The sequence below is a fragment of the Haliaeetus leucocephalus genome, unplaced genomic scaffold, assembly GCF_000737465.1.
Source record: "Haliaeetus leucocephalus isolate CR32 unplaced genomic scaffold, Haliaeetus_leucocephalus-4.0 Scaffold730, whole genome shotgun sequence".
Classification (NCBI taxonomy): Eukaryota; Metazoa; Chordata; class Aves; order Accipitriformes; family Accipitridae; genus Haliaeetus; species Haliaeetus leucocephalus.
The window spans coordinates 3690804-3705845 of NW_010973166.1; the positions used below are offsets into that span (position 1 = coordinate 3690804).

The 15042-nt window shown below is 39.0% G+C and overlaps 1 protein-coding gene across 1 annotated transcript in view; it reads left to right on the forward strand.

The window, feature by feature from the left end:
• The window catches only part of HMCN1 (hemicentin 1), a 208539-nt gene that overhangs the window by 40060 nt on the left and 153437 nt on the right, over positions 1-15042 (forward strand). The window contains exons 4-5 of the mRNA XM_010580732.1: positions 105-227; positions 14086-14257. Of these exons, the coding sequence (XP_010579034.1) occupies positions 105-227; positions 14086-14257 (295 nt within the window). The remainder of the gene's footprint in view (positions 1-104; positions 228-14085; positions 14258-15042) is intronic.

Consider the following 15042-nt stretch of genomic DNA (forward strand, 5'->3'; position numbering starts at 1 on the left):
TGATACAGTTCTTTTGTCATCATGCCTTAATGCTGTCTTTGCAATGTTTTCCTAAAGTTTGCACTGTGTGCCAATTGATTATTTTGTTTTTTTTTTAAATACAGGTAGTATTTGTGCTGACTGGAGACTGTGATGACAGGGATCATATTGGTTACAAGGTCTATGAAGAAATTGCCTCAACGAGTTCTGGTCAAGTTTTTCACTTGGACAAAAAACAAGTTAATGAGGTAACTCTGCAATATATATTGAAAACAAGGCAGAGGCTTATACTCTAAATCTTTAAATGAAAAATCTCCAGTTAAATGACCTGATCGTGGGTTAGGGAGTGTAAGGGGAAATTCTAAATGTTGTACTATTGATATGCGGACTGTTCCACGTTTCCTTGTTTTTCCATCTGCTATATCAGGATGCAATTCTGCGACTTTTATTTACACTGGGGAAGTCTGACCTGCCATATCTGAACAGAACCTTGCCAACTTCCCTTCACCTGTGCCAGAAGGCTTCCAGGAGGAGAGCCTTTAAAATACAGAGCAGTTTGGTGGTCTGAGTAGCCCAGTGACTTTACTGCTCTGAATGAGAGTGCAGTATCATCTTTAAATGAGCATTTTGTTAGCAAGTAAGGGATTGCCAGTAAGCCTGGACAAAGATGTTCTTCACCCTATGGACAGATGGGTGTGAGCTAACAGTTTTCCATTGTTCACAAAGTAACTGTGGCAACTTTTTAATTGAGGTTACTGTTTCAATACTTTTGACAGCTCTGCTGACCTGCTGTTAATTGTGATTGCTGACTCACAGCCTTGAAGGACTATTTTCTTTGAAAACTCCAGTGAGTCTTAGGCAGAAATGAAATTTCAATAGTGCATGACGAAATAATTTGGAGAGATGAAATCACTTGTTAGTTATCTGGAGAGCTGGAATTGTTTATAAATGTTGTAAATGTTTTCTTTTGATTTCCTGGTATAGGCAAAAACTAGATGAGTTTTTTAAATAAAAAACTACTTCAGTTTGTTCCTTTTTCTTTATTTCCTAGAATGGACGATGACAAATGTTGGAAATAAATTGCAGTTTTCTACTGTTGTTGCCTAGAAAAATTGAAGTTCTTATTGGGGATGTTAGGTTAAAAGTCATAGGAAAAGAAATTAGCTGTTGGGACTGTGCAGTTCCTGACCTGTGTTTTGCTATTATTTGCCTATGAAGGGTAAAACTTCTCTCTGTGAAACTCCATGAAAACCCTTTATACAGAAGGGATCATGATACTGCCAGTGCGAAATGCTCTTTGCCAGGACTGAAGTTTTAGGATTAAGTTTTTGTTTGATTGTTTTGGTTTTGTTTTCTTCTGCTTTTGGGGGGTAGAAGTGAGGAGAAAAAGCCACTTATAGGAGCTAGGCAACACCATGTTCTTAAGTGGAGCTGCATGCACTGTTTTGTCGACTGCCTGCCTCTGCCTTCTGAAATTCTTGGCACTTTTCCGTTTCTAAGAATACCAGCTTTTGCTTGAATCGTTAGTCTATATGAATTTTGAGTAAGGTTTTAAGCTGGTGGTTTCAGTAGCCACTTTTACCTCCTTCCTGCTTCATCTCAGCATTTCCTTTGAGCAAATAATGGGCTCCTCATCTGTGGGCTAGACAGCCCATGGCTGCACAAGAGCCAAAGATTGATATCAACAAGTGATGATATTGGTAGGTGCTACTCTTGCAGGGTCTTTTTTGAGGGGGAGGGAAGACTACACTGTTTTATATAATTGCATCTCCTTCCAGTGGCCATAGGCTGTAAGAGATCGCCTAGGTAAAAAAAACAAAACAAAACAAAAGCTCTGAATCACTTCCAGAAGTCTTCCACAATAACTGCTGAACAATTTGCATTAAAACCAAACCCCAAAGACTCTAAAATAATTTTAGTGATCATTGACCTTACATAAAACTGCATCTGGGCTAAGAGAGTGTGAAAATGAGTTTACCAAAACACTGTCATCCCAAATAAAATCTTTACTGCAGATTTCAGTTCTGGATCAGAATTCCTATTTTCAAGGAGCGTATCTGCCAATGGGTGGATGCAAATGAACAGGAGATGTAGTAGTAATCTGCATCATCTGTTTATGGTATATCCTTCAGGCAAGATTCAACAGAAATAAAACTTGCCCTCCTTTTTATCTGAGTAGTCAATGATGTGTAAAGAATGAAGTTTATAAATGCTAAAACATATTCACTGTTTTGGGCCTAGAGACAGCTAATGCTAAATTGTAGATTGGGAAAGAGCTACAAATTCACTGACTCTGAATACTCTGCCAAACCAATGTCTTGTTTTGTTAAAACATTTTTGATTGTTCTACCCCCAAAAAACCCAAACAAAACTATTTTTAGTGTGTAAAGTTTCAAACCATTACTCTTGTGCTTGCCCTTTGTGTATTAAGTGGAGAATGAAGCAATATTATAAGCTAGCTACAAGGAAACACAAGAAAACAATACTTGATACTTATCTAATTCTTGTGTTATTGAGAAGACTAAGAAAACTTATTGCTTTTTTTCACTTCTGAAAAATATTTTATGATTGCAAATACTACAATTAACTTGGTCAAAATTATTGTCAATTGACAAAGTGGTGTTGGGTTCAGTCCAGCGACGCACTTTGTGAAATATGTAAGTATCTCCACTTATTTGCTGAATGAAGCTCCTCTAACAGTATGACAGGAAGGTCATATTTTGACAAATTTGCAACGGTTTCTGTGCATTAGATTAATAAGAATATTCTTAAAAGTCCAAAGCACAAGTTGTGTTTTTATTATCTAAAATTCTTGTAGATTTTTCCTTTATTTGGGATATTGGGTGTACCAGCATCTCCAGAGGTAACTCTGTATTCAAAAACCGTGACAGGTTTCTAATAGTAAGAGGTGAAATATGTTTGTGTCATATTTGGTAAAATTTGATTAATTATCTGATTCCAGGTCTGTAAGAGAGAAAAAGTATTTTGTGATCAGAGTCCTTAAAAGGGAAAGGTTTACTGTTCAAATTTTGGTTTTGAAGTTCTACTTCTATTAACAGTTTGTAAAGACTACCATTCTTAACTACAAATTAAGTGGTCTTCAGTTTGAAATTTTTCAAACTGCTCTCTAGTTTGAGATTTTTTATCCTATTGAATCAGTTCTAAAATGAATGTCCATCCATTCAAAAGAACAGTAGCATTCTCATTTTGCCTCCAATGTCTTGGAAAGGTTATTATGCTTGTTCTATCAAAGCATTTAAGTCCTGATCTTGAAAGGTGTTTCTTTAGGGTGTGATTTTTCTTGGCTGCAGTGAGGTTGCATGTCTGCTTTTGAAGGCTCAGGGCTTAATTTGCAATAATTGCTCGAAATTAAAATGCATTGAGAATACTCAGCAAACATGGGTTAAATTCTTCTGTTAAGAACAGATTCTGTATTTTCATAACCATATCCAATTTTATTTGTATCTTTCCAGAAGGTACTAATTTTGACTTGAACTGAAGTTATATTACACCACACTTACTTACTCCCCTCATAATGGAATACTTTAAGGAAATTCCTGTAAGTGATTCTGATGCCCAAAGGTTTGTACTGATGCCAGAACTGGTGTCAAGATGAACAGTGATGATCAGCAGGGTATGAATTTAGTACAGCTTAAAAACAGTGGAGATTAATTAGTCATCAGATCACGCCTCCAGTTCATTTTGATTGTTTGTGGTAAAAATGAGTCATTACTGTGTCTGATGAATTGGACTGATCAGTATGGCTAAAGCTGGGAGTTCACAAGAACTGGGCTAGTGAGTGGTAGTTTTCCATTTCTTTTAGTATTGAAACACTTGATTTTTCTTATTTTAACCTTCCTGCAAGAAGGGAAAATTTTCCCTGGGCTACTTAGAAATACAGCTTGCTTACTGATTTCTAAAATAAGTAGTAATTTATGTACCATATATGGAACATTGATGGGAGGAGAACTGAGAATGACTGTAAAGGAGATTGGAGACATGGTGTTGACTTTGGTAGAAAAAGGGGGTGTTGTTGAGTGACTCGAAAGTTGGATGAGACTAGATGAGGGAAAAAAAAATAATTTTGGAACCTGGGTGAGAAGCCTGTGAATAAAAGCCATGATGTGAATGAGAGAAGATTAGGAGGGGACTGAAGACGGGGATAGGACAAGACTAGTAATAGAACATGTTAAAAGGAATGGTGCAAAAGGGGCCATTCTTATGGGGAAGGTGCAGAAGGCTAATGTCTGTAAGATCATGTGGATATGGAATGGAGTTCAGTACACTTCACACTCATGAATGCTTTGCTGTGAACGGAAGTCTAAACCTCACTAGAAAAGCATCCTATTTCTCCTGGCTGTTAGTCCTCACGGAGGATGGCAACCTAGCACTTAGGCCTACACGGCTAGGTTAGTGTTAAAGGTCTGTAGTGTGTATGAACCAAGCATATGTTTGGATGATGGTACATGAGGAAGCAATTTTAAATGTTGTTTCACTTTGTTAAAAATGTAAAAAGCCCCTCCACTGCTTTACAAGAATAATATGAAGGTGACAAAGTCAAAAGCTCAAAATTATATCTTAGAATTAAGGTTTGCTGCATAACCCTGTTTTCTTGCCTTCTCTTCTCCTTCTGTCCTGTCATGGTTTAAGACCAGCCGGCAACAAAGTACCATGAAGCTGCTCGCTCACTACTCCGCTGGCCCTGGTGGGATGAGGAGGAGAAAATATCAATAAAAGCTCATGGGTTGAGACAATAACAGGGAGGCATCACTCACTGATTATGGTCACAGGCAAAAACCAGACTCAACTTGGGGAAAAAACAAACCCAATTTAATTTACTACCAATAAAATCAAAACAAGGGTAATGATAAATAAAACCAAATCTTAAAACACCTTCTCCCCACCCCTCCCTCCTTCCCGGCTCAACTCCACTCCTGAATTCTCTACCTTCTCCCCCCCAGCAGCACAGGGGTCAGGGGATGGGGGTTGGGGTCAGCTCGCCACACCTTTTCTCTGCTGGTCCCTCCTCATCAGGGGGAGGCCTCCTCACTCTTCCCTTCCCCTGCTCCACCGTGGGGTCCCTCCCATGGCAGACAGTCTTTCATGAACTTCTCCAATGTGAGTCCTTTCCACAGGCTGCAGTTCTTCATGAACTGCTCCAGCGTTGGTCCTTCCCATAGGCTGCAGTCCTTCAGGCACAGACTGCTCCAGCACGGGCTTTCCCATGGAGTCACAGCCATCTTTGGGGGCATCCCCCTGCTCTGGCGTGGGCTCCTCCCCAGGCTGCAGGTGGGCATCTGCTCCCCAGCTTGCCTCCATGGACTGGGGGGGGACAGCCTGCCGACTAACCACGGGCTGCAGGGGCATCAGCCTCCTCTGGCGCACCTCCTCCCCCTCCTTCCTCACTGACCTTGCTGTCTGTGTAGGGCTTTCTCTCACATTCCACTCTCCTTCCCTGCTACAGGTTTCCCCTCTTAAATCTGTTCTCCCAGAGGCAAGATTGATGGGCTCAGCCTTGGCCAGAGGCGGGTTTGACTTGGATCCAGGGAAGCTTCTAGCAGCTTCTCACAGGAGCCACCCCTGTAGCTCCTTCCCACTACCAAAACCCCACCACAGAAACCCAAACCATGTCCCAAACAGTCATTATCCATTTTCATAGAAAAAGAAGGAATGGTTTCATGGGAGAGGCAGCTGAATGCTGCCTTAGAGAGTATGCTTCTACTCTGAAGATATGTATTGTACAGTGAATGCCAAACAAGGAAGGAAAGAAAAATAGTTACAGCTGTCTTTTTTCTACTTTATATGGAACTTGGATTCTCTGGAGGAAATAGACTGTGATTATGTGCATAAGCACTATCATAAAGCAACTGCAAAAGGATGTTTTAAACACAGTTGAAAGCAGGCAGGCTTAATTCTTGTTTCCTAACTTTGAAGAGCTTGAGATTCAACACTAATAAATTTTTCAGTTGTGTGTTTTTTATACATGTAATTATATATAATTTATGATTTATTTTCATAGCATAATTTTCACATGCACTGTCTCAGTCATATTTTTAGATGTGCATTTAAAAGCATTCTTAGAATATTTTTCTCTTTGGGTGGAAGTATGAACCCATATATACTTAAGCAATGAAACAGTTAACTTCAGATCCTGTTCGTTTGACTGTTTGAGAAATATTCTTGAGACCCAGAGTAAACAAATGGGAATAGAGACCATGCTCCATAGATTTTCCAGGTTTCAGTATGCATTCCAAGAAATGACCTGACAGCAGGGCAGGTTGCAAGAGCAAATTCTCTGGTGAAGTGTTATAAATTATTTCTGTGTTTGTCCTTCCCCCTCTAATAATATTCATCAAGTCACATTTTGGCAGAACAACAGAAGCTGCTGTTGTTTTGTGGGCTTTCTGTAAGGGTCCCAAAGGAGGGGGGGAAAAAAAAAAAATCTACTTCCAAACCAGTGTTACAGCAGTATTGCAAACCTCTTTGGAATGACAGGGTTGGGAAATGGATCTCCCAGAATTGCTTATTGAACTTTGGGGAAAAAATTAACTATACAAGCAAGTTACTGCTGGACTTAAGACAGCTGGGTCATTCTGTTGCCTTCCATTTTCATTTTTTGAACATGAAAAACTCTCAAAAACTGAAGTCAGGTTCTACTCTGGATTCAAGATTCTTACTTGCTCTCAGTAGCTTCTACCTCTGATATATATTTGTGTTAAAAACAAAGGTGTTCTTGCTTTCTTTTTTCTGAAATGGCAGTTGCACAACCTAATTCTTCCCTGGGATAATGCGTTTTATTTTAAGGGCAATTTCTGCTATAAGAGAACTCCGAAGTAGCTGCAGGGTCATCAGCCAGCCTGCATACAATTAATAAACTGGAATTTTAGCTAAGGTTTACAGCAGTTGCTGTAGAATCTAAGTACTTCATTTCTGTATCTGTTCGTGTAACACTCCTGTGAGATATAAATGTGTTGTTGTGCCCCTTTTGGTTAAGGACCATAAAGAGATTAAGGTGGTGTGGCTAATGTAACAACTTGACAGTTATGCAAAGTAATTGCACAAACTAACAATACAAGGATGAGGACATAACCCTTGTCAGCTTAGGCAATGTATAATTATAGGAACCGGAGGCTCTAAAAATCATACTCTGTATAACTAGATCAGTATGTATTTATATAAGGAAATACATTCCCATATGCCTAAGGTCAGACATAGTTGGCATAACGTGTGCTTAAGAGCCCGTGCCTAATGTTTAGTGTTGGTTGGACTTCCGTGAGGATCTTGAGCCAGGCCCACTTTTCTTTACTTTGTATTCACAATGGGTCAAAATATAAAATGTGTATGCCAGCTCTTCAGAAATATGACACACTTTTGTAGCTCTACTCTTCCTTCATAGATTTCAAAAGTGGAAGGAGATGCAAACTCTTCTTAAGTTTGGTGGGGGTTTTTTTGTTTTTCAGTGTAACAAATGGTAGGAGCTACAGAATTAGGAGGTACTTTTAGAATCCTGGCAGTGATTTGTATTCATGTCCTCATCTGACTACCTAGCTGTTGGAATGAAAGGAGACAGACCAAACTCCCATTAAAGGTATAGTGGGTGCAACAGTTCAATCCAGTAACCACTGCCCCCTTTGGAAAAACCCATGCTGACTGATCCCTGTCACCTTCCACTTCATGTGCCCAGAAAGATAAGGAAAGATAACAGAATTGTGTGTCATTAATATTAAAAAATAATCAGAACCAGAAAAACCTCATGTTGTGCTTCAGGAGCAGATAAATCTTCTCATTCTGTCAGATATACAGATGGAAACCTAGTATCCTTGAAATTCATGTTATACATCTGAGATGAAACTATGGCAATACTTGTCTTTTCATTTTACATCTATTGCACTAGCTAAATTATCAAACTATAGCAGATGAGTAAAGGTGTTTAGGAAGCTCTTGCATGGTGGAAGACTGTTTTCATTAAGAAAAGAAAACCAACCTGGGTAAAGATTTAAAAAAGAAAAGTTTGAGCTCAATCTCTGTTCTGGACTCAGACTGGATCTTGGTAAATGTTCAAATATTTTTACATCTTCAGAATTCGTTTTCATTGCCTGAAAATTATCTAGTTCCAGCAGGGACCACAAAACTTAGTGTGTACTCATCCATCCAGCTGAAAATTCCCTTACTTTAAACTCAGCAGGTTTAAATTGATCTAAAAATCTAAGGCTGAGGGTTTGTTGTTTTTTTTTCTTTGAAGCTGACATTTTGAAGCCTTCTGAAAGCAAAGGAATGTTAAAATAGGTTGGGGTATTGTGTTTTGTTTTTTTTCTTTCAGTGTGTGTTATTGCTTTAAACAAATGAGATTAACTGTGTTAAATTCATGTTTATATGCTAACTCAAACCCTAAATTGGTCTCGTGGATTTGGATAGTTTTTGAATGAATGTTCTTATTTGTAAAATGAGAGTCAAAGATGGGAGCAGAGGGAGGAGGAGGGAGACGGAGGAAAATGTTACCTTTGCTTCTCTTGGAAAGAGAACATAGCCAATTCTCTATGTTGAAATTTCTTAAGGAATCTAGTGATATCAATTTTGGTGGTCTTGAGTTATGTCAATACTATTTTTTTGTTGTGCACTGGTAGCTGTATGTTCGGAGTGTTCTGTCTCAGACATGTGATATCTCTTTGACTTTTTTAAAAAGTAGTTTTATTGACAGACTTTCCCAGCTGCACTGGGAAATCCATAAGGAATCACATTCAGTATACAACTCTGGAAATCAATCAAATCATGGTTATTTACAACTTCTAATGTGTCATTTTTTGAACGCATAAAAAATTATTTCTGTTTTTTATGCAGACATCTGAATCATGTAGTGGTAGCTCAGTTGCACTTTAACTTTGGCAAAGCAGTGTGGAAGCTAACCCCGTGGACCTGTGTTTTCCATTATTAACTGACTCAGTGAGACAGCTAAATATGTGCCCTTCAGGTTAGATTTTTGACCTGATTTGATTTGTTACCAATAAACTTATTTACTGGATTTTATCAGGGAGGCTTAGCTCCCATTTCTGGTAAGATGTATTCTCACCTTGACAAAAACCAGCCTGGTCACATGCAGTGAGCCCTATGCTGGATTGTCTCAACAAAGAAACCAAAACCTAAAGAGTTGGTTCCCTTCCACACCCAAAAATACTCGATGCATGGTCTCTGCAGAACATGCCCAAGAGGTGCTGACAGTCTGTCATTTGAAGAAAAGTGGCCCAGTGGAAGTTGAAGCCAGTCTTTTTATGCTAGATGTGTTTCTTCTGTCCAAAGACCAGAAACTTACCTTAAAAGAATTAGAGTAGCATCACAGTTGCAAGTATATTGGTTGGTTCAGCGGCGGACTGTGAGGACTTGGGGTACAAGACAGGCTCTTCTTTTCCCAATGCTATTTGAATTGGTGTTGGTATTTTTGTGGCAGTGTTGTCTGAATTGACTTTATGGTTAACTGAAATTACTTTTTTGTCATTGATGGGGGAAAGGAGTAGAAGAAGATTGGATTTACTTCACTTTCTTTACTGAAAATTCCTTTTCCAATTTGAAAGTGTTCTTTATTCTCTTAAAGTACACTAGACTGCTGTGCATCATTAAATAACTGTTGCTTGTGTTTCCAGTGATAGGATACAAGGCCTCATATAATTTACCTTTGAAAGAAAGTGAGCTTTTGGAACAATTTCCATGTCTCAGCTCTCCTGTCTGCCAAAAAGTCTATCTGGGGCTCATAAAAGTATTGTTTTGATTAGATTTTTGCTTTGAAATGGAAGGTTGCATGCTGATAAACTTCCCGGTGGAGAGCCTTCCCACTTGTCTCCCAAGTCTGTAGAAGTAACATGGTCCTGCAGTGGCTTGAAGTGAACTATACTGTGTGAAAGCCAGACTTGTAAAGGAAATTAATATGATGTAGTAGACTGAGATGTAATTAGGAAAAAACCCACAACAAACACAAAAAAAATTTTAAAGGTGGAAGAACCTGTCTTAAATTCTTTTGCTGAAGTTGTGTGCTATGGAGTTTTGGTGACTGTGGTTGAAGACATTTTCCCCCTCTTTGGGTTGTTTTCAATCCAGATAATGATTCTATGATTCTAATGGTCTGGCTTGCAGCATGACCCCAGAAACAGACAAGCAGGGGCAGTGAACTTTAGGAAGGAGAACGAGCAGCAGCAAGGAGGGAAGAGGGAGGAATTCTTTGTTGGTTTAACTTCAGAAACAATTCCTTCATGTCCCTGTACTCATGAACTACGACATACAAAAAACAACATATAAAACCTGAGCACCCCAAGGAAGTAACCAATGGCAAGATGATAATTTGGCTCCAGGTGCATTTTATAATCAGTGTGACTGCTGTTAGGCATTGTTCTATATCTTTTGGTAAAAGCTGCTGGAATAGTGTCATTGCCAGTACTCTGATTTTAAGATGTGTTTTTTGTGTTGCAGTTGCTGTCAAATGTCAACAAAGTCCTTTGGGATCACTGAGATCATGTATGCTTTCAATTAGTAATTTTAGGATTTAAGTTTGTTATAATTATTTCTCATTCAATGCAGGAATGGCTTTGAGCAATCATGAACCACTATCTTGTGTTGGTTTATAATGTGGAGAGATGGTTTGTAAGCTTTAGTAGTGCTTGCAAATTGACCTAGATAGAATTGTGTGTTCTTTCCATCTGTGTTTTCTGTTCTAGCTTGTTTTCACTGTGAAATAATGGTTTCAATAGAAAACTGAACTAATTATAGAGAATCTTTTCTCATGAGGCTAGAGTATGAGAGTGAGCTAAGCCACTGAAGGCTTGGACCTTCTAACTCTTTCCAACCATGAGTAGTAAACACAGAACTGGTCCAGGAGTGCTGGATGGGTGGGTTGCCATCTCCACCCTGCCGGCTGCTGTGCTTGCTGCTCAGGAAGAGGCATGTCAGGTTGATGGTCATGAGTTGGGCATGAGGTAGTGATGACTAGAAGACCGCAAAAATGTGTCATGGGGGCTAAAACTGTTACCTAATTTTGTTGTTTAAAAAAAAAAAAGTAATTCGGGAATAACAATTTTTTCCCTATTGTATCCATGTTAAAATGTCATTTTACCAAATTTTCAGGTATGTATTATTAACCCTTCTGAGCTTAAGAAAGAATTTTGTGTATCAATACCAATGTTATTCCAATTCTTATATATATTGGCAAAGTTCCTGCAACGATGCTTTACCTTGTGACTTGATTTATTTTGCTTAAGTCTTTTGAAATGAGTTTAAGCTAGACTGGAAAATTCCTTTCTTCTGAAAATTTATACAGGTTCATTAAATTTCACAATTCATTTAAAAACTTACCTGTGGACTTAAGATCCTGGAATTAAATGGAAACTTTTCCATATACCTAGTACCAAAAAGCGTCGTATTCTTCTCAATATAGGTGAGTAGAATAGATTGAAATTTCTTTTGGAAGCATTTTTGGACTCACACGTATAATTTCTAAAGGTAAAACTTAAAATTAGCTGGATCTTTTTGAAGTCTTGTGATTCCTGTTCCAGGCTTGTCTAAAGTAAACAGAGTTTCTGAATAGCTGGTATCACTAGCTGTTGCAGAAACAGTATTTCTCTCTTGGGTCACATTACTTCAGGGGTTTTGAGTAGTATAGTTAATTTTACTGTGATTTTAGTATGTTCTTTTGAAAGTATGCCCAAGTACCTTGCTTATGCAGACCCGTGTGGAGAGGGCACATGGCACTGTTGTTACACGGTCAATGCTGTTTCACTTCACATTGCGTTGAGAGCGTTCAACATGTCTCAGGTGAGTCATTACTAGTAGTGGAGGGATAATAATTTTTGAAATCATGCCCCCACCATTTCAGATGCATTTTGAATCATGCCCTTCACTTATTTAAACTTTTCACATTTGCACAAAGGTTGCTGGGCATTCATAGTATTAACATAAAAGAACAAGTACACTTTTATTTAAAACAGGCTGGTATCTAGTTTCTATCACAAAGTTATCTTGCACAGAAACCTATGGTATAACCCATTTTTTTAATGGAAAAAGTAGGCAAGTTATGCCCAAGAAGCCAAGGAAATGAGGCTCTTTGGGGCCAATGTGTTGAATCAGGTCCTAGAGCTAAGGACTTACTCAAGCCCTCCATTGCTGACAGATGACATGTCCAGGTTAGTTTATTGTTGGTTTCCAAGTCTTGTGCACTGACCAGTTGAACTGGCATAATCAAAAGCCTCCTTTAAAAGATGTTTCTGAATGCAGCCATGGTTAACTGTAATCTAAAATCATGGTTCAATATTACTGAAAATCATACTTACAATGTTACACAAAACCAATATTGCTTCAGTGGGGTTAAAAAAAATATGCTGCAGCTCTGTGACACACAGAGCTGATGTAGTTTAATTTATTTTGACAGGGCAGGTGTGTTTTTTGGGGGGGTGTTGGGTTTTTGGTTGTGGTAGGTTAGCCTTGGGTAACAGCTGAGCTCCTACTCAGCTGCTCGTTTGCTCCCTGCAGCCAGGCAGCGGGGAGAAAACAGGAGGAATGGAGTGAGAAAGCTTCTGGGTTGAGATAAAGACAGGGAAATCACTTACCAATCACTGTTGAGGGCAAAACAAACTCAACTTAAGGAAAATTAATTTGTTGCCAATTAAAATAGATATTTAATTACTCATTCAGGTAGTGGGAAACAAAGACAAGTTATGAACACCTTTCCCCCAGCTTTCCCAAGCTCAACTTCGCTCCTGACTCCTCCTCCCTTCCCACAGTGCTATAGGGGGATATGGAGGTTGTGGTCAGTACATAGGGGTTTCTCTCTGCTGCTCCTTCCTCCACATGCTCTTCCTCTCCTTCAGTGTGGTGTCTCCCATGGGCTGTGGTCCTGTCAGGAAAAATCCACTCTGGTGTGGGGAGGTTTCACATGCTGCAGGGAAATATCTGCTTCACCTGGTGTCCCCTCAGGCTGCAGGGAGATCTCTGCTCTGGCACCTGCAGCGCTGCCTCCCTTCCTTCTCTCACCTGGCTACTGCAGGGCTGTTTCTCACACTTTTTTTCCTCACCCCTTACTGCCTAGGCAGCATTTTGCCCTTTCTTAAATACATTTACGCAGTGGTGCCACCAGTGTGGCTGAGGGGCTCAGCTGTGGCTGTGGTGGGGCTGCTGCAGAACTGACTGGGACTGGCTATGTCCAGCACAGGGCAGCCCCTGGTTTGGTTTTGGTCACAAAAATTTCTCTTCTAAAGCATTGTTCCCCTCTATTCTGACCTGTATGCTGTGCCTAGTAGTAATGTGTATTAGGTGTTTTAGGGGAAAAAAAAAAAAAAAAAAAGAAAAAGTCCATAGATGGCAATTACTCAGTATATCTGGATGAGGGAGTTGTCCTTCTTGCTTCAGGTGATTAATAGTTAGTTGATGACCAGAAACATGCATAGATTTGTATCCTTAATTCCTTTTTAAAGGTGTATGTGTGGATGTTGTGTAGACATGTATCCAGGTCTGTTTCTGTACTGCTTTAAACATGATGCTGATCATGGCTTCAGTGGTATCTTCTATTAAAATTGCATGTCTTCAAACTGTTAATATTTTTTCAAATATATTTGCCCTAATGTGGCAAATAAGCCTATTCACTTCAGAACTGGTACCTGCACTGGTAAGACAACATAGTTTTGGTCCTTGTTTTTCCAGGCTGTCTGTTTTGTCATATCATATGTATTGATTCTTATGGTAGAAGTTGAAGCTTACCTTTGCTTTGATGTTGCTGCTTTGTTTCCTGTATATTCCTGGCATGCTTTCTTCTTTTCTTTCTGTATTCCTGTGCTCTTGTCTGTTCCTGATACAAGTTGAAAACCTGTTTGTGCTGTCCCCAGAATGTCTTTGTTGAAATGGATGCATTGGGCGATTGTATTAGGCAAGTCCTTTACCACTGTGTTTGCTCAGGCTGATGCACTAGCTGCATATCATCAGACAATAGGATCATAGGTGAAAGTAGTGATCTTCTATTATAATAGAAGTTAACATGGAATCTCTACAAGACAGTAGAGACAGTATTTCAGCAGAAGACATTTCAACAACAAATACAGTTGACAGTATAACAACAACTGTTATTTTCTCTTCTAGGTGTTAAAATGGGTTGAAGAAGCAGTTCAAGCCTCCAAAGTGCATCTCTTGTCCACAGACCATTTGACCATGGCTGTAAATACTTGGCAGATCCCTTTTGATCCAAGTCTGAAAGAGGTTACAGTGTCCTTGAGTGGTCCTTCACCAGCAATTGAAATTCATGATCCATTAGGTGAAGTAGTTTATACCTTCTTTTGTGATAGCAAAAAAAAGTGAATAAAAAAGTCAAATCATCTCCAACTGTCTCCAGTAAGGAAGGCCATATTTGTGATTCATAAGTGTCTTTCACATTTTGAAAACCAGTATCAGGATTTCAGGATATTTTTTAATGTTATTTTACTTTTAAAATACAGGATGTTTGGATATCTGCACTTCTGATATTTAAATTGTTCCTGATGTTCCATTTTTTTGACTCAGAAGAAACTGGAAGTCTCCCCTATTCTGACCATCTCACCTCCATCTACTTTCTTACTGTTTGTCCTTGCATTTCAAATTTCTGGATGCTGTTGTTTTTCATGTATTTATGTAGTCACTGAACCATCATTTAGGGGTTATACATGACAGTTGTTTTTTATGTGGTGGAAGGTAAACCAAGGTCTGGATTCTTTGAACTATGAAAAAATTCAGAATCAAACCCTGTCTCATGCCCATCTCTAGCTGAGCAGTGTGTGATGGGGAATGCAATGACAGATTTAGATGCTAATTTGTAATTGAAGATATTTTGAACAAATCTACTGTTCATTGTTATGTTGATGCCTTAAGAACCTGGAACAGCTCTCCAAAACCAAATTCAGATCATACTTTGTATTCTCTGAATTACTTTTGGCTAAGGATATAGCTTAGGTTTTAGTATCTTGGAAATATTTTATGCACAGGATGGGTTCCATGCAATATAACTTGGTCTCTTCTCCACTGATGCATTCTTCTTTGTTTACAGGAAAGAAATTTACTCAGAGT